Source organism: Trichoderma virens (genome assembly GCF_000170995.1).
Source record: "Trichoderma virens Gv29-8 chromosome Unknown TRIVIscaffold_5, whole genome shotgun sequence".
Taxonomy (NCBI): Eukaryota; Fungi; Ascomycota; class Sordariomycetes; order Hypocreales; family Hypocreaceae; genus Trichoderma; species Trichoderma virens.
In genome coordinates, this window is record NW_014013744.1 from 1,977,116 (window position 1) to 1,995,741 (window position 18,626).

The 18,626-nt window shown below is 51.9% G+C and overlaps 5 protein-coding genes across 5 annotated transcripts; 3 read left to right on the forward strand and 2 right to left on the reverse strand.

The window, feature by feature from the left end:
• Nucleotides 1-2,120: 2,120 nt before the first annotated feature.
• Nucleotides 2,121-5,536, forward strand: TRIVIDRAFT_190729 (uncharacterized protein; the record flags this gene model as incomplete). The annotated part of the gene is made up of 5 exons (XM_014102543.1): nt 2,121-2,263; nt 2,349-2,444; nt 2,813-4,042; nt 4,110-5,056; nt 5,151-5,536. The coding sequence occupies 5 exons, from the start codon at nt 2,121-2,123 to the stop codon at nt 5,534-5,536; spliced, it is 2,802 nt and encodes a 933-aa protein (XP_013958018.1).
• A 1,137-nt stretch (nt 5,537-6,673) lies between these two features.
• On the forward strand, nt 6,674-8,071 carry TRIVIDRAFT_89313 (uncharacterized protein; the record flags this gene model as incomplete). The annotated part of the gene is made up of 4 exons (XM_014102544.1): nt 6,674-6,847; nt 6,915-7,476; nt 7,548-7,797; nt 7,863-8,071. 4 exons carry the CDS (start codon nt 6,805-6,807, stop codon nt 7,998-8,000), a joined length of 993 nt encoding a protein of 330 aa, XP_013958019.1.
• Nucleotides 8,072-8,846: 775 nt separating this feature from the next.
• Nucleotides 8,847-9,818, forward strand: TRIVIDRAFT_200150 (uncharacterized protein; the record flags this gene model as incomplete). The annotated part of the gene is made up of 1 exon (XM_014102545.1): nt 8,847-9,818. The coding sequence occupies one exon, from the start codon at nt 8,847-8,849 to the stop codon at nt 9,816-9,818; it is 972 nt and encodes a 323-aa protein (XP_013958020.1).
• Nucleotides 9,819-10,337: 519 nt separating this feature from the next.
• TRIVIDRAFT_190731 (uncharacterized protein) lies at nt 10,338-12,407 on the reverse strand (the record flags this gene model as incomplete). Its single annotated transcript, XM_014102546.1, has 3 exons — nt 10,338-10,417; nt 10,649-11,220; nt 11,296-12,407. The coding sequence occupies 3 exons, from the start codon at nt 12,405-12,407 to the stop codon at nt 10,338-10,340; spliced, it is 1,764 nt and encodes a 587-aa protein (XP_013958021.1).
• A 998-nt stretch (nt 12,408-13,405) lies between these two features.
• Nucleotides 13,406-17,827, reverse strand: TRIVIDRAFT_112408 (uncharacterized protein; the record flags this gene model as incomplete). Its single annotated transcript, XM_014102547.2, has 2 exons — nt 13,406-16,111; nt 16,229-17,827. Coding segments are annotated over 2 exons (4,305 nt in total), but the record flags the coding sequence as incomplete, so codon positions are not given.
• Between the last annotated feature and the right edge of the window lie 799 nt (nt 17,828-18,626).

The window sequence follows — 18,626 nt, forward strand, 5'->3', positions numbered from 1 at the left end:
CACCGGTGGTTAGAATAGCGGTAACTGAGGTCATCTTGCAATCGTAGAGGTATCTCAACGTCAGTTAATTACCTTTCACATCAAGAGATGCCGCCGCAGCATTGAAAGCTAAACCTCTACCTGCTCCTCCATCTCATTTCGCACACCAGACACAGCATCATTCACCATACAACCTTATGCGCCACCAGCCAAGCTGCCCGAACGGGATAAAATATTGAACTCTAATTTAGCGCTCCCCCTATTAGCAAATTGGAGTAGAATTAGAATTCAAGACAGCCAATTTGCCGCACTGCCTCTTTTTACTTTGCTTAGAGCAACAAGCTGTGTAGGGTGGGAGGGGGGATGGAGAGAGCGGTTACATAATACGCAGAGAGCCCAGTCCGCGCACCAAAGCACATGCAGTATACTTCGTAAATTAAAAGGAAAAAAAAAAAAAAAAGACGGGATGGACAGACGGAAAAGAGCTTTCCTGACTGGCCCAGAGCTGGGCTCCCCCATGGGGATTTGGGATATCCACACCTCCAAGGCCCCCACATGCAAACGGCGGGCCATGAGCTAGAGGCAATCGATTCCGCTACATGATGTGTGCCTGTCTGTAATCGTTTTGTATAAGAGAAAGAGATGGAAGATAAGGTGTTGAAGGGGGGAGATATACAAAGCACTAAGCCTAGGTAGCTTAATCTATCGCCTCTATCTAGATTGATTGACGCTGCTCCGGGTTGTTACTGTACAGGCTCTGTCATGTAATTTGCAACAGCATCCTTCGTGCTACCTAGATTCATTACTAGTCCCCATGCCACGGTGGGCCAGCAAGCACGCAGATATTACTACATGGCCTCACTAGCTGGACGCCTTGTCAAGCTTGAGATCGCAGGCTTGCCGAGGCCGGCCTAGCACGCGCACCAGGCAAAATCCGCTGGCTGAAAGCTGGGCTTGGGCTTCTCTTAGCAAATACCTTGCAGTACGACGAATCAATACTCAATACACGTCAGGGCCAAAAGTGCCTAGCCCGTCGCCGCGTCCTGTCGTTGTGTCATATCCGGTACTCTGGCTTGTCCCATCGCAACACTTTTTGCCTTCTCTCCGCTTTCTCCCCAACTACATGTGGATTCCCCCGCTTCCCCCTCAGCCAGCTAAGAGCCCTGGTCCTTGTACATCCCGTATCCCAAGACACTCCGGGTTTGCTTCTTCCTGTCCATCAACGTGCCCGTCCTTAGCATTGGCATTAGCATGAGCATGAGCATGAGCATCGACATTGCCAGTGTCACTCATTGTCGCCATTGCCTCGGCCACCGCTCGTTTTCTGCCGGCCAAAAAAAAAGCACATGCCGCTTGACAGCCCTGGGGCCGATATCCAAAGCGACGCCCGGCCTGGCATTATTTTTTTTTTATTTTTTTTTTTCGCTGCCATCTCCAACCCCAACGGATGACGGCACGCGACCGATGAGCCAAACACAACGCCGTTGAGCTGGCCCTTTGCCCCGATACTACGGACTACTGTACTTGGCCTGCCTCCAACTCGGGGGAGCTGTCCCTTGTGCCGGCTCCACGTTATAGCCGCCTGGGGTCCTGGTTCATCCAGTGTATCGCTCGTTTTGCCTGGCCGGATCAAATCGCCGGGCCCTTTTCTTGTCGCCCGTGCTCCATCACATCTCGCCTCGCTCCTTCATCTGCAAAACAAACACCCGCGGCCAGCCGAACCTTGCTGAGCACGCCAGCGGCTCGCCTCGACTGACTCGACTCGTCTCTGATGAGCCAGCCTCGATTGCTGCGTGCTGCTTGTCCATTGTTGATTGGGCTCGGCGTCTCTCCCTCTCCCCAGCCGGCTACATAGTTGGTCACCTCTGCCTCCTCCTTGGCCACTGTGGTTGCAGATAGCAGACCGAGTGCGAATCCGGCTGACCCCACACTGCTGTTTCCTCTGGGCCGTGTCTCTCATCTCTGTCGAGGTTGGACGGATCCTGTTGATACTCTATCTGTTGTTCATTCGAGCTGCCGTCTCTTGATTGCTTCCCATTCCCCCATCCCCCACATCCTCCACCCCCAACTCCCGACACTGTTGCTCTGCTGCTACTCCTTGTCACTTATACCTTACCTTGACGGCCTCGCTTCTGCTCGTAATGCTCCCGCTCCAGGCCATCGACGGCCCAGCCGTTCTTCCACCGCCAGACCAATCCAGTGCCCTCGCAATTGCCGAGGTGGGCGAGAATCGCAACCAGAAGCCCAAGACATTGCCTTGCAAGTACTGTAGCAAGCGATTCAGGTCAGTCTAGCCCGCTCCGCTCCGCTTCTGTCCAACTCTGCTGCTTCGTGCTGTGTTGCTCACATGACCTCTTCTCGAGTTACAGACGCGTCGAACATGTCCAGAGACATGAGAGGACACATACCAAAGAGAAGCCCTTCTCCTGCGGCTGGGACCGCTGTGGGAAAACCTTTGGGCGCCGGTAAGGACAACTTGCTCCCCCCATGTCCCTGTTTGCCATGTCCCTTGCCCTTTCTACGAATCCCCCATCTGCCTTATGTCCGTAAGTACCTACACAACCCATGGCGTGGTCCGGCATGATGTGATGCGATGCCGTGTCTTTTTATGTGGTGCTTGTACCCATACCGGTACCCGCGCCTCCTCATTGCATTACATATCCCCCCTTTCCCCTCTTCCAAAGTGTCACCTCTAGCCTCACCCTAAGCTTCATGCCTAAGCTTCAACTCTGCTATTTTTCTCGCCTTGATCCACTTTCCACCTCCCACCTCCTCGTTGCACTTACACGGTCCCCGCCTTGCGTTGGGTTATACTGACTTATATGGACATCAGTGATCTTCTCGTCCGGCACGAGAAGCTTGTTCACCTAAATGAAGGGCATAAAGATGCCTCCAGACCAAGGAAGCTCTCTGGCACGTCTTTGCACAAGCCATCTCTCTCTGATAGCCATGTCGAACTCGATGTCATGGGGATTCACAGGCTGCGGCCGCCCCCTCCCCCTCCTCCTACCACCACTACGTTGCTTCCTCCACAACCATCGCCGCCGCAACAACAGCAGCAGCAGCATCAGCATCAGCCCCAGGCGCCTCCCCCGCCATATCATCATGGGCCCATGGGTTCAGATGCTGGAAGCCATCTAGGCCAGCAAGACCCGCAAGCAGCGGCCCGAACCGCAGCTTGCAACCTTGATCTCCTTTCTGATGCTGCGTTGGCCAGCGAGGTCAACACCATGCAACCCTTGCTGAACGGCATATCCCAGCAGCCCCCAACTCACTCTAGAGTCAAGAGCTATCCAGATACGATTGAGGGATATGCTGAGCGTGCGCGAGCAGATCCGCCAATTCTGGCAGCTGGATTTGGCCCTCAGCCTCAACAGCCGGCGTACGAGGACTATAACCTGTTCCTTGACGACTACACGACGCCGCAGCACTTCCTCCCTCCGCACTTTGAGCCTGATCAGCAAATGAACTTTTTTGCTCGATCTCCGGCCGTGTTTCAGCGTGGCGGCTCAAAGCCGAGTTCACAACTTCCCTCTCGCTTCGGGTCTCTTGCCCCTGATGTACAGGAGCCCAGCTCTCGAATACACGAGGAGACATCGCGATCCCCTCTTCGCATCTCTGTGGTTGACCACGGCATCATTAAGAACCGTCTAGAAGAGTTCTCGGCCGTGCTGCCGACTGATTTCGTCTTCCCTTCTCGCTATACACTCACCCGCTTCTTGGAAGGATATATTGGGGGTTTTCATGAACAGCTGCCCTTTTTGCATTTGCCTACGTTGTCCCCCACAGAGCTCGCACCCGAGCTGCTTCTGGCCATCCTGTCCGTTGGAGCACAGTACAGGTTCGAGAGTAAGAGGGGGTATGCCCTCTGGTATGCCGCCAAAGCGGTTGCAATGGAGCAGATACGACGACGACATAGCTCGGAAATCCATGCTCTCTTGCCAAATGCGTCCTCTTATAGTCCTCACTCGACACGGCCTTCTCCCAGCACTTCTTACAGACATTCATTTGCTTCTGCCCAGTCAGAGAGGCCGATAACTCAAGACACTCACCGGGAGCCTTAGTAAGCATATGCATTTCTATAATTGCTGTTTTGTATAAGTTGCTAATGCATGAGTCTTCAATTACAGTTCTCCAAACACGCCCCAGTCTCGGCTGGAAACAATCCAGGCTGTTCTGCTGCTCTTCTCTGTTGGACTTTGGGGAGCCAAGACAATTCTGAACGAGGCACTCTCTCTGCAGAGCACCCTGGCTATCCTGATTCGAGAAGAGGGGCTTACTGAAGACATCAGCCAAGCAAGCGTCACGGACTGGGATGCTTGGATTAAGCGCGAAGGGGCTACTAGGACTAAGCTGATTGCCTACTCTTTCTTTAACCTTTGTAGCATTGCATATGACTTGCCACCTCTGTTGGTCACGTCGGAACTCAGACTCTCTTTGCCTCTTCCTGCTAGACTTTGGAGGGCTGAGACTGCCTGGCAATGGCAAGAGCTGCGGCAGTCTACACCAATGGTGGAGATTACGGTTCACGAGGCCATTGCTCGGTTGTTTGGCCGGACAAACCAGGGGCTGCCGAACCACCTATCGTCGCTGGGCTTTTACGTCCTCATCCATGTGCTCATCCAGCACGTGTATTTCTTGAAGCAAACTTCACTGGCAGCCGGCTTGCCGTTTGAAACACAACGCACCTTGAAGCCGGAGGATGTGGAAGAAGTCACTCAGGCGCTGCGGGTATGGCATACCACGGTTGAGCAGCACCACTATCTTCTTGCCACAGGATCAGGGCCTTTTGCCAGCACAGACTTTTCTCCTGGTGGCCTGTTGGCCTACAACGCGACAGCCCTTCTGCGCCTCGCATACATCCGGCTATACAGCGACACCCCTCCAAGCAGAGAGCTGCAGACAAGGGATTCGATGTTGATGGCATCGGCTATGATTTCCACCCCATTGGTTGTGCGCAGCGTGCGACTCCATGGGGCGGTATTTCAGGCCGTTCACGCATTGTCTATGCTGGTCAAGGCTGGTGTCAACTATGTCGCGAGGACCAAGTCTACAGAATGGAGCATTCAGCATTCGCGTAAGTTTTCTTCTTCTTTTCTTCCCTAGTGCTTTGTTTTTATTCATGCTTCCCCTTTGACTGAGTATGAAGACTGACCTCATGGCTATAACAGTATGTAATTTTGAGTGCGCCCTGCTTCTAGCCAAGTGGCTCTTGACGCTGGCGTCCCTTACGCCGTCTGATGCTCCCATTAGCCTCGACGAGAGGAATCTCTTGGAGACGGTGAGGAGAATGTTGGACGAAACTGAATTCGCCGTCCCTGTTGATCCATCTTTGTCTGGCGCAAATGCGAACCCGCAGATGGAAACAGCAACTACAGACCCGATGAAGTTGAGACAGCTGGCGAGCGCGGTAGTACGCCTCTGGGCGGAAACCTTCAAGGGCACGCACATCTTTGATATGATCAAGACAATGGGCGCCAGCTTGGACGGATACGCTGATTTGGTGGACAAGCCGAGGGATCGCGTAGCTTTGGCACCCACTGCGAGCATAAACTAAGGCTAAAGATCAGCCGAAGATTCGCTGGACGGATCTTGATTGGGTGCTTTGAGGATGAGTGACGGGTCTTGCATCACCACGTCGGGCGTTATTGGAGCACACAAGATACCATGCTGGAGCACACTAGCGGGCGAGCAACGGCTTGCAGTATGTTGGAATACGGGACATTTGATTTTGAAATACAGGGACAAAATTGTACACATTGGATGGTTTAGGCAGATATTGGACACTTGTCGGATCTGGAACAACGGTGCTTGGGCGAGGTTACGGGAGAAGGAGGAGTTTGTACATGTGTAACCCACAGTTTGTTGAGAGCAAATGAACGGAATACCCCCTCCTCTGTAACACGCTCAGGATTTGAAATTGCACCGTAACAAGTGGGAACGCCGCCCCGTCGAATTGCGGGGGGATCTCGATACTGTTCGGACTCGGTTACGATACCGAGTTGGGGAGAGGCTGATGAATAGTAAAGTAAGCATGCACTATTATGGACACTCCACTACTAAGAGATACCGAATGCGAGTGCCTAGTACTCCATAGCAAGGACAAAGTACAGGTAAGGTAGTACACGAGAAAGACAAGAAATGGGCAGTGCTAGCACCGATTCATGCTGGACGCGTACAAGAACCGAGGAAAGATGATACACACCCACTCAACGGGAACGAGGATTCGGGATTACTCATCCCCCGGAAAACGAAAGCACGACATCTCATGATCTTGACTTTGGACATCCGGACGATCCATTTGGATGACGAGGCTCTGGATGACGAAGCGTATCTGCACCCAAAAGTGAGCTTTGACCTACTAAGGCAATAAGGGTACAGCTGAAAGTGGCACAGAAAGAGCACAAAAAGCTACTGTATGCTGTGCCTGTCTTGTCTGTCCGTTTGTAGGTAGTTTTAGCATGTGAAGCTTGAAGCCCAGCCTAACCTACAGCAGAGGGAAAAATACGGGGCCGAGCCAACATGCAAGGGAACCGTCGGAGGTGGGGCTTCAGTCAGCGTCCATGTTAGACTTGCCTCGGCATAAGGCTATTTGTTCGGGAGCGGAAATCTGGGGGTCCTTGAAGGGGTCTGACTTCTGACGTTATAAGAATGCTGCTTGGGTTCGTGCTGATTTGCTGTTTTTATTTTTGCGATTGACAAGCGATACAGATAAAGGAAGACGGCGATTTGATTAGATATTATAGACATAGAAGCAGGCGCAAGAACAAGAGCAAGAACAAGAACAAGATCGCGGCTTGTCACAAGACACTCGACCCTCCCACGATGCCTTTCAACACAGAGCTCACTCGCCGTCTGGGCATTCGCGGTACGTGCTGTTCTCTTCTCACTCCTCTCCGCCCCTTCTCACGTTGATACTGACCTCTGCCCTCTAGTCCCCGTCATCCAGGGCGGCCTGATGCACGTCGGCACCGCTGACCTCGCGTCGGCCGTGTCCAACGCCGGCGGCCTGGGCATCATCACGGCCCTCATCTCCCCCTCGCCCGAGGCCCTGCGCGCCGAGATCCAGCGCTGCCGCACGCTGACCGACAAGCCCTTTGGCGTCAACCTGACGCTGCTGCCGTCCCTTCTTCCCCCCGACTACCCGGCCTACGCCCAGGCCATCATCGACGAGGGCGTCAAGATTGTCGAGACGGCCGGAAACTCGCCCGGCCCCGTCATCCGCCAGCTCAAGGCCGCGGGCATCACGGTGCTGCACAAGTGCACGACGATTCGACACGCTCAGAGCGCGATCAAGCTGGGCGTCGATTTCCTTAGCATCGACGGCTTCGAGTGCGCGGGCCACGTTGGCGAGAGCGACATTACAAACTTCATTCTGCTGAGCCGTGCGCGCCAGACGCTGACCATTCCTTTTATTGCTTCGGGAGGATTCGCGGACGGTCAGGGACTTGCGGCGGCGCTGGTTCTGGGTGCTTGTGGTATCAACATGGGTACACGGTAAGCTTCAACTTCGCAGGGAAGGAGATTGCTGTTGGGAAGAAACCGTCACTAATGAAATGTTTTTGCAGGTTCCTCGCCACTGAAGAAGCGCCGGTACACCGAAATATCAAAGAGGCCATTGTCAAGTCTCAGGAGACGGACACAACGCTGTTGCTGCGACGCTGGACGAACACCACCCGACTATTCAAGAACAAGGTCGCTATGGATGCGCTAAAGATTGAGAAGGAGAGCAGCACAGGCGAGTTCTCAGAGGTAGCGCCCTTCGTCAGCGGAAAGAGAGGCAAGGAGGTGTTCACAACCGGTGATCCGGAACATGGTGTAAGTTTTTTTACCTTATTTGTTTGCTCTTTGACTTTTGGTTACTGACGACGGATGGGATGTAGGTCTGGACGACGGGTCAGGTCATGGGTCTTATTCACGATATTCCTACGTGCGGTGTGTTGGTTGCTCGTATTGAGAAGGAGGCTGAGAGTGCGCTGCGGGAGAAGCTGGCTTTGATTGTGTCGGACTCGAAGCTGTGAGGGGTGGAAATAAGGGTATGGGCCAAGTTGATATAATAATGAATGAAATATGCCTTCTTTTTTGGAATCTTAACATACTGCTGCCCCGAACAACTCCTTGTATGATGATATCCTTTATCCTTCTAATAGGGAGAGGCTATTAAGCTGGTAGCTTAGAATGGCAACTATACTGCGCCTCAACGACTATCAGGATTAAGCACGTCATGATAAGATGCAGAATCAGTGCCTTGAATCTCCTTAGTTCTTTGAGTATCTGCTACAATCGATACTCCATTTGGGATATGAGATACTTGATGGTTTGGGGCGTTAGCTAGCAAATCCCTTCACTATAGTGTGATATGACGTATCAGGAGATACATCTATGCTTATCAAGACCTTCAGGTGGTCTATCAGGCTCTTCTTATAAATCCCATGGTACCGATTATCTCGTGGTGTCTTGTACTCCCTTGAGCTATTCTACAGTAGTAATTATGCTGCTTCCCGATGTAGATTGCGCAGCATTCAGGAACATTACCTAGCCAGTGGCTAACCTCGACTACATCGATTCACGACAAACACTGTCGATTTTTAAACCTGGTCTTGGAGGATTATCCTGACGTACTGCGACTGCTGCACGAATTCAAGGCCTGACTACTGTGACAGCCGCTGGCAGCCGCCGAAGAGCGTCAACCCCTTTTCAATCATATTTCACCTGTTAATTCAAAGCTGACAAGTCACACTGGGGATTAAGATGCATTAACTTCCCCATATCTTGCCCACGTTTGCTTCATTCTTCCAACTTTATCTTTTCCTCATCTCCATACAGGGTTTCGCTCGCATCTTGACAGCCCTCGACCGATCTCAGCAATGGCAAAGCTGAAAATTAAGATGCCGAAGAAGACTGAAAAACCCATCAAATTCGGCGAGGAAGATCTTGGACTGGAACCTGATGATCCATTGTACGAAGATGGAATGAAATGTGTGCGCACGTATTGGGCACAGGCAACCAGGCTCACAGCTCGCCAGCAAGAGCAAATGATCGGATACATGCAGAGACGTGAATACGCTATCATTCCTTCTGCGAAGAATGACGCTACTTTGCATAAAATATACATCGAAAACACTGAATGGCTATCGTGGCCAGCATATCTCATCCTGGCATCGATATATGATAAATTGCCTGAAAAGTACAACAGCTTGATTCTACAGCTTTATGGCACCCTGACTATCAAAGACTACACGAAAGAGTATCTGGAGGCAATCGACGACAGGCAGAGGCCGACCAACGAGCTGTACGCACCTAAGAAAGGCGCAGTGACCTTGAGTGTGGCCGACGATGACGTCGCCTCTGTAGAAGAGGAACTGGCGGATGTCTTTGGTCAAGCCAGCGTCGCCTCTATAGCAGAGGAACTGGCGGCTATCTTTTCTCCAGTTAGCCGGGCGAGGCAGAGTGCAGTTCCTGAGGGAGCCAAACGCCCTCGAACGTTTTCTGACAATCCACCCATCGAACCAAAACGCGTGCGGAGATCAGTTAATAAAGATGATTTTGACATAGACAAAGTTGTCTCTGGCGTTATGTCTTCTCACGCAATCCGGCGATTGGCTGAAGCAACCAGAAAGCCGCAAATGACGAACCCTGACCTCTTCGAGATGGAGGATGTGAAAGTTGCCAAAGAAATTTCCAAGAGAAACGAAGCCAAGATTGATGAAGTCAACACCAAACTTGATAAATTCGTCTCGGAGATGCACCAGTTTATGACTGCTTTCGCGAACACGGCGAGTATTCCGCTGCCAATTGAAGTCATCGAAGACGACGATGATGTCGAAGCATCTATCTGATAATCGCGAATGATGGCTTTCACTAGAATGGATGAGGACATTCGCGACTTTTTTTTGGTAGTAGACGTGGAATTTGTATCAACATAACGTAAGTTTCACTTTTTTCACCCTATCGCTTCTATTTGCTGACCATATTTGTGATGTATAGGGCTGGAAAACGGGCCAGGTTTTGGCCCATCCACATTCAGAACTGTTCTGAACTGACTAATTGTATCGTGAAAATGGCAAGCCGGAGGCGATTAAGATGAGCTATGAGCTGAACGAGACAGTGCAATGATTCCGTCCGCCTTTGGTTGGATCAGCCATGACTTGGACTAACCAGCGTCTTGATGCTATTGTAACTACACGTAGGTAGAATCTACTCCGATGTCGAGACTATGTAGACAACAATGAAGGGAAATCAATATTTATCAACCACTTGTCCCTCTTCAAATGATTATATGCTTTTATACTACTGCTGGGGTCAGCTTTTGTCTTTATATCATCACCTCATTCACTTTTACCTTGGCAACTTTGCCTTCAGCTTTCATCGCCATTAAACTCGGGGCTTGGGGTACTCGACATTGCCCTGAACAGAACTCCTTGTATTAAGAACTTTTCTATGCATATTGTAGTCATTCGAAACTCTATCCTAAGCCTCGTAAATCGTGATAATGTTGAAATTCATCCTCTGCTCCTCCGGCTAGGTACCAACGCCGGATCCAACCGCCGTCCCTGCTCTCTCACATACTCGGTTTCTCCCTCCGGAATCCTCCACCGCTCGTAGTAATACAGCTCCGGCATTCTCGTCTGCGTCTGCTCCTCCAGCTGCGACTCTCCATCACGCAGACCAATCCCCGTCTCTATCAACGAAGCTCTTCCCTCGGGGTCGACAGCTTGCCATCCTTCCGACGCTGACCGACGAGATACAATCGAGTCTATATCCTCAGCGAGGGCATATGTCGCCTCCACGAGAGCCCCTCTGACGCCGCAGTAGAACGACGTCGACAAGTCGGATGCCTTGGCCAGGCTGTGGACTCGGTCCATCGATGCGCTGTAGATGTGCATGACTGCGTCTGGCCGCCAGCTATCTTGTCTTGATAGATGATGCCACGTGCAGCTCCGACCAGATGCGGAATCGCACTCTTCGACCGGATTGATCTGAAGCTCATCGACTTCGTTGATGGCGCCATACTGGTGGGGCCGTCCCGGAAGAGGCGTCTTTGCAGAACAAGGCATGGCGCTGGTGTGATGGTACGCCTTTGGGAACCGAAAGTCAAAGAATCGGAGATCGGGGCTGCAGTTGTTGCCGGCTACAAATCGTTCAGATCCATATACTAGCATTGAGCTGCTGGCTTGATACGGCTGGAAGCCATCTCGATATAGGACGTCATGGGCAGAGGGAGTCCGTAAATCCGAAAGTCTAAGTTGTGTCTTTAAGTTAGCTGGCTGATAGGGGGGTCTGACTTTTTGAGCATATTATCGCCTTCCGTCTTACCTATGGCTTCCGTCGTCCCAGGCGCTGAGGAGTAGGTTGTCATTCATCCTTGTAACTGGCTGAATATCACGAACTGTCGTCTTCTCAGCTGCTGTCTCGGAATCTGCCGCAGCATTGTCCTTGCTCATCCTGGAGTTCCTTGCCGCATCGAAAAACTCAATTCCCGTGGGTCGAATCTTGGCCAATCTCAAAGGCTCACGGCTACCACCAATTCCACACGCAATCACGTCCTGGCCCATGAACTTGACGCTGCGTAAAAGCGAAACCTCATCGGGGGAGCTGTCTTTGGATACATCATAGTAGAGGACAGGTTTCAGTGTTGCTTCTTCTGTGTTGGAAAGGTTGTACAGCGTCAAGATGGAGCTTCTGCAACTAGCCAGCAACTTGGCGTCGGATTGCCACTCAGTCCATGAAATCGCTCTCTGTCCAGGAGACATTCGGGGAGGAAGTCTGGACTGGTTGCTAGTGTCGTGTGTAGTAAGGAAGCTCTGAGATGAGTCTGATATTGTCTCATCTCCGACGTCCAAGAGTTGAAGGCCTCCATCGGCCCTTCCAACAACCACCTCTGGAAACTGCTGGCGCTCGATGATGCTGATTGCTGTTACGTCTCCCGTCCCAGCCGCATATCCGGTTTCACGGCCTCCCAGCTTGCTCCAATTGTCTGATGCCTTGCTATTCACCCCCCTTCGTCGAAATATCAGGTTCTCTCCCGCGCCATGCGCCAACAGCTCTTCTTGCGTGGACAAGAGCGTCGTAGCATCAATGACAGAGTGAAAGTTGACAGACTGTCTGCTCCTGGCAAACTCCCTCCTCTTGGCCCGCGCCGGCGACTTCTCCCCATACACCGTCAGATAGAGTCCGCGACTGTTCCAGCACCGGTCCAGATACGTCAAGCGGTCTGCCACGGCATTCCATCCCGTCAAACCCCCTGATGGGACGTTGATGGAAGGGAATTTGGTCCTCACGAAGCTGCGCCACCCGCTCCGGTTGATGACGGCATGCGCGTGTCGAGATGCGCTCCCCAGATGAGCCACATCGCGAGCCGTGTCCAGATGTTGGACAATGTCGAGAACGAGTTCGTCTGGGAGACTTCCCAGCGACGCCACGTCCATTATGATTACTGTTCAAGTGGTCTCATAGAGCTCATAGAGAGGTCTATGTGATAGTGTTTGGTGAATGCAGAAAGTAGGAAAGAGAAGAAGGAATATGCCGCAAAATTATCCAGCCGACCATCTACCGCATCTTTAACGTCGTCCATTTGCTATCAGCTTCAATTCTCACAGCCAGCATGGACGCATTTTACAGCCCTTGCCGCGATGATGATTCATCCACTAAAACTTACTAAAACTTGACGGTGGCGCAACGAGTATCTCCAAAACGCCGCAGCCAAAGTCTGACTCACGCCCAGGCTTCTATTCTCTCCAGGGTATGCAGATTCTCAAGCCAAAGCCTCCATTGTGACTGGTTCAGTGAAGGCGAAGGAGGGGGAGAGAGTCATGGGGAGATTGCATTACTTTGGTAATAGCGTGACGGGAGGGAAGGCTGCCTGCAAGGCTTATATGCATCTAGCGGGTCTCAGTCAGCGCGATGGACTGCCTAAACTGAAGGCTCTTCCAAATCAAGAGTCAGGAATAACCACACCATAATACTGTGCGGTTGGTACTGTAAATACTAGGTATCAAATATCAAATACCTAGGTTGGTTGTAAGATAGGTAGTTGTAGGACTCATGGGCTGTAGTACCCAAATCATATCCGTCGTCGTCGTTCTCACGCAAAACAGAAAAAGGCCACTGTTTATGTACCCCAAGTATCATCCCCGTTTGCTATACTATATGATGAACCTATCTACAGCCCGTAAACATCATCGCCAATCCCTATGCATATGCTGAAAAGAAAATCCACATGCTGGTTTGCTTCCCTCCCCTTTCTATCACCCCTGGATCGGAAATGAACACCGCCTCCGCCTAACCATTTCCAACGCCAACAGCAAAAACGCCTTATAAAGTATGGTTTTCCAACGTGCCTCGTTGCAAAGGTATCACCAAAATGGACCCCCTTCCGCCATCTCCACCCCCCTCTCTTCAAGCAAGACAAAAGAAAAAAAAAATATCACATTAACAGATACAACGCACGCGCAGCTTTTTCGGCCGCCGCAACATGCCAGGGCCGCACATCTGCTTCCCTATCGACCACTCCACGGGCGCGGGCCAGGGTGCCCAACCCTCTGAAGTATCCCAACATCTCTCGGAAAAGGGGCTCGTGCACTCGCGGCATGGCCTCTGTGTACACTAGATTAACCTCCATTACAGTGGGAGCGTCTTCCACTCTGATTCCTGTCCGCTTGATCAGATAACCACTGATTAATGCAGGATGCACTTCAAGAATGCTCATAGAGTTGCTGAGTCGGTGGCCAGCGATAGCTCCCCAGGTCTGATCAGTGACATCGGTCAGAATGGCGTCCAGATCCGCATCACCGGCACCAGCATTAGAAGCGCCACCATCGCCAGATGGGGTAGCGGCCGTCATGTTGGCTTCGCGAGCAGGGGTTGCGGGGGTTGGAGGCTCCGGAGAAAATGCACTCGGCTGCGGCGTAGATGCTGGTGTATGAAGAGCAGCCGAGGGCGGCGGGAGCCTCACAACCGGCGGTAAAAGCTGAAGTGACGGATTCGTATCGACCGTGAGCAAAGCCACAGTAACCTTGGCGTTAATCTCGGTGCGCGCAAGGTCGACCCAAAAATCCATCTCATGCTGCGGCATCGGTCCGCATTTGGTAATGATGACTCTCCAAAGCACTTTCCAGGCAGATATCAATTCGAGCGTAGTCTCCCATATCTCATTGGCAATCTCGTTCATGTTCCGAGATGGTGATTTCCCCTTTCTTCCCATGCAATATGAAGCCGTGGCTTGCTGGTTCCCCCTGTCGTCAGTCCATGCCGCGGTGATCCATCGCTCGTCGACACTTTGGGCGTATGCTACATGGATGCAAGAGTTTTCGCGAATGAGCGACGCTGACGGGTTAGTAGTCAGTTTAAAATCGATAATGCGTGGTAGGAGCTGCTCGAGTCTGATTGCTGGGGCAGGCATTGGCCCCCCAAATAGAGTACAGCGATCATAGGTTTCGATGCAGAGTCTGACCAGATCTGAAGTCGGAGTGACGACCAAGGCCGAGGGAGAGGACAGCAGGTCTGCTGATACCAGCTGCAAAACTAGTTCATTCTGAGGAGGCTCCTTTCGGGTTGCCAGAATCTTTTGATAAGTTTCAAAGAATCGCTGAAACGCCGTACAAGACTCAATAATGGTCCCGGGATTGTCTGGCGAGTAGACGAAATAAATAACAAAGTTTGTCTCGGTGATTGCAAGGTTGGTGAATACCCCACGCAGCACTTCCATGCTCTCAATCATGGCCGAGCCGTGTCCCGTCACGGTGGCGTCGGGTGAAGTGGTAATCCTATCAATCTCGTATGGTAAAAGTCCTGCTTCCATATCTGCGCCAAGATGCATGACTTCAAACGTGCCCAATTTCAAAAACTCGTAAACACTTTTGATTCGGTCCAGAAAGGTCTTGACATTGTCTCCCATTCCGGGCCATCCAGGAAAGACGCAAATCGCATTGATGTTTTTGCTTCCTGAGGAAGGGGAGAGACCCAAACTCTCCCAAAATGAAACTGCCGACGGCAGTACAGACAGCTTCGTGTCTGCTCTCTGTACTTCCAAATGCGGGCTAGGAATCTGATATAGGTTGCTGGGCCGTATGGCTTCGGGGTTTCCTTCACGGCCAGGGATCTGCCTTGGCTGAAAGTGACTCAAAAGCGGTACGTCTTGAATATCCAACAAGCCTTTCAAGCGCATCGGCATGGTGTCTCCAAAAAATTGCGCAACAATTTCTTCAAGTGTATGAAAGGAATCTCGACTATGAGTTAATAGCTCTTGACGCTTTTGGCTAGCCGAAAGAGTGGCCGTCTCGAAATCCGAGGCTCTGAAGATATCCAGCCCGCCCGTTGCTGCTTGCTCAGTCACAATTTGTGCAATCTGGATCAGATCGTCGTCATTCAAGGCCATGTCTAGCAACAACGGTTCTGGGTCTGAGAACAACGCAGAGAGGGGCACTCCTGTCATATCAGACTTGGATAGCCGTGGCAACTCCATGGCAAGTTGATGATCAGGCTCTTCAATATCGCAATCCCTTAGTGATGTGATTTGAGATAGGATATCGTCATCTGCATTTATCAACCTAATGCTGGCCTTGTGCGGAGAACCAGGCTCATCTGAAGTGTAGCTCGAGTCGTCCTGGTCTGATTCGACGCTGCTGTCCTCTCCTGATATCGATCCATCTAGTTTCATTGGACTAGTTGTCGACATTTGCGGCTCCAGTACGGAATATTGCTTGGCCATGGTGCTTCGGGTGATGGGTCGCTCCCTTGGCTTCCTGTTGAGTTTCCCATGCCGTTTCAGATAGTCAGTTTCGGGAACGGCCCGAAGATCGATGTTTGGCTTCTCCATCTTTTCCACCTTTGAAAGAGCACTAAGGTCGAATAGCCCTCCCCGTTCATATTTCTTATTAATCATCGGCAACGCTGGGTCGAAGTCGAGGCTCTCAAAGATCTTGGCTTTTCTCCACGCGGGTTGAGAAGATGTGGTGGAATCATATTTCGGTATTTTAAGAGATGCCTTGACGCGCTTAAACACCGCATGGGGGTCAAAAGGGCTGGATTCGCGTTTTATAGGCGTGACTCGTATCTCCCCTCGGCTGCGACGGGTTGGGTCTTCATTCTGGCTTCTAGCATGCTTGAGCTCAGGCTTGGCAAATACTACCCTCTCTGGCTGAGGAGGAGGAAGGGGAGGAGGAAGAAGAGGAGCAGAGGACGGTGGCGGTAGCGAAGGAATAGGAGCAAGAGTGGGAGCAAGAGTCGCAGCCTGAGCCGGAGTTGGAACTGACGGAGTGACGGGAGGATGAAGAGGTAAGGATGTAGGCGTTGGCGCCAGGGGTGGCGGTGCAGTCTCGACGGGAATTACAGTCTCTTCAACGGGTTGGGGTGGTGGAGGAAGTGCCATTTCTGAGCTAGGCATATCAGCCATGGGAATATCGGCATCCATGTCGCCAGGCTTCTCATCAAAGAAGTTAAAGTCGGCCTCAGTAATGGCATTGTCGTCAAACATGTCTCTCCCTATATCTCCTCCAAAGATGTTCTCACCATCACCACTGAGAAGATTACTATCACTCCGTTGTCTCTTAGAATCTGCAAACTCCGGAGACTGGTCGACGCTGTCCCCCCCTGTTGGCTCATTCTGGATAGAAGCATCGGCTTCTGCAACGACTGGTGCAGATAGTGGATTGCCCGGGCTGGAAAGCGTACCGTCAATGGATGGGGTCACGCCATTTGCTTGATGAACTCCATCTGGTGGCGTTGGGTACATAATACCAGCCGTTGCTGTATTGGGACGCTGCAAGGCCACAGGTGAAAGTCCACTCGGTTTAGGTGTTTTTGACTCCACGCTTTGCGGCTGTGGATCCTTGGGGATATTGGCAGCACGCTCCATAGCTCGTTTAAGCTTCTCTTCCCTGTCCGTAATAGAGGAATACCATCCTTTAGCATTGCCAAGTGGATCGTGACTTTCTTCATGGCCGCTCAGTACAGCGTCCACTACACGGCTTGTAGAAGATGCATCGACATTTTTCTTGCGGAAACATAGACGCCTTGGCCATGGCAGCGTGAATGAAGAGCTCGCGCTGGAGGATCGGTGATCGCCCCTGGTATCTGCGGTCTTCGGCTTAGGGACCAGGAGATTCACCCAAAGACAGCCCCCGAGTGTTGACGCAGTTATGCCCCGGAAATTCAAGAACCGGAGGCAAGCCTGTTTCCACGACGACTCTTGTCCATCGAGTCCGCCGCGGAAACTAAAAAATTGGGTCATGGGTGTCTGAGCTAAGCTTGTCAAGCCGCCGTCACCAGGAACAAAATTCTGGGTAGCAGTCATGATGCCAAAAGGAGCAGCAAGGACAGAATAGCCCGAGGGGGCCAGACTTGAGGGAACAGCGTCATCTAGTGATAAAATCCCTCTACATTTTGTCAGAGCCAGGCTTATCATCAGTGCTCCCGTTGTCGTCAGATATGCCCTAAAAGTGCCCAGTATCTGCGGTTTGCCGATGGCAACTCCGTGCGGTTGTGCGTTGTATGCAGTCGGAGACAGTAAAACAGTCCTATAGTTGAGAGGAACTGCCCCAACTCGGCGACAGAATGTGGTCGATATCGTCAACAGGACAGAAGCAATGAATTTTTCGTATAGAGGCCTCTGCGCTGTCGATGTGGTCTTGGGCTTTTCGGCCTTTGGGTCTGGGTCTTGCGAGATGGGCGCGGTGGTCTGCAGAGGTGATGAGAGAGCAGGACGGTAGGCCTGTTCCAGAGTAGAAGTAGTCGACAAGAGGCTCGTGGGCGTGCCGCTGGACTGAAGTCCTTGAGAACGGGGTTTTTGTATTATTGGAGGCTCTATGACACCATGCTCCCTTACGATGAGGCCATGTCCAGTCACATCAGGGAGCAGCTCGAGGCTGTCGCCCAAATCATCCAAATTTTCATCTTTGGGGAGAAATTGGAAATGCCACAGAGCCCTTTTGGTCGCATCGTATAAAACGATGTGTCCTTTTTCCCTTAGTGAGTCCTCAACCTCAAGAGCGACCGAGGCGAAGTTTTGCGACAGGTTGGATGACGGTTCGTACAAACGATAAGCGATCGACGAGACATTATTCTAGAACCTGGGGTCAGCCGAAGAGGGGAGAGCCATCAAGCGAGGGGCCAGGCTCACAATTAACAATGTATTAGTTTCATATTCCCCAGTATCCATATCGACTGCTTATAGAGTAATCGGCCCGTGGCAGCCGGTGACAGCGCAGTTGGCCGTCGTCGACACGAAGCCACGGCGTCCTGGAATCTATCGCGCAAACGGTCGGACCAGAGGCCGGGGAGCAAAGCTGTGATGGTCGAGTTCAAGAAGCCCTGATGAGGAGGATAAGTGATTTTGATGCTCTGTGCTGCCCGAGCTCCATCTCAACGAGGGTTTCCGCCGGTCGATGAGGTTGTCGAGGAGCGTCGCCTCGATAGGCGCGCGAGCTCGAAGAACCGGTTATGGAGTCACGAGGCGTCCGAGGATCGGGGATTAGGGGGGAAGCAGAGTCTTCAGCAACTCATCAGCCACATGCCTATGATTGCCAGCATGCGCAGCCTCAGGCCAAGCAAATGAGGAGACGAGGATCAAGCAATGTTGGAAATGCACCGCATCGCGGAACTGACAGGGCTCAGACGTCTCCAGGGAGTCCGAAGCGTGCTGGATCCAG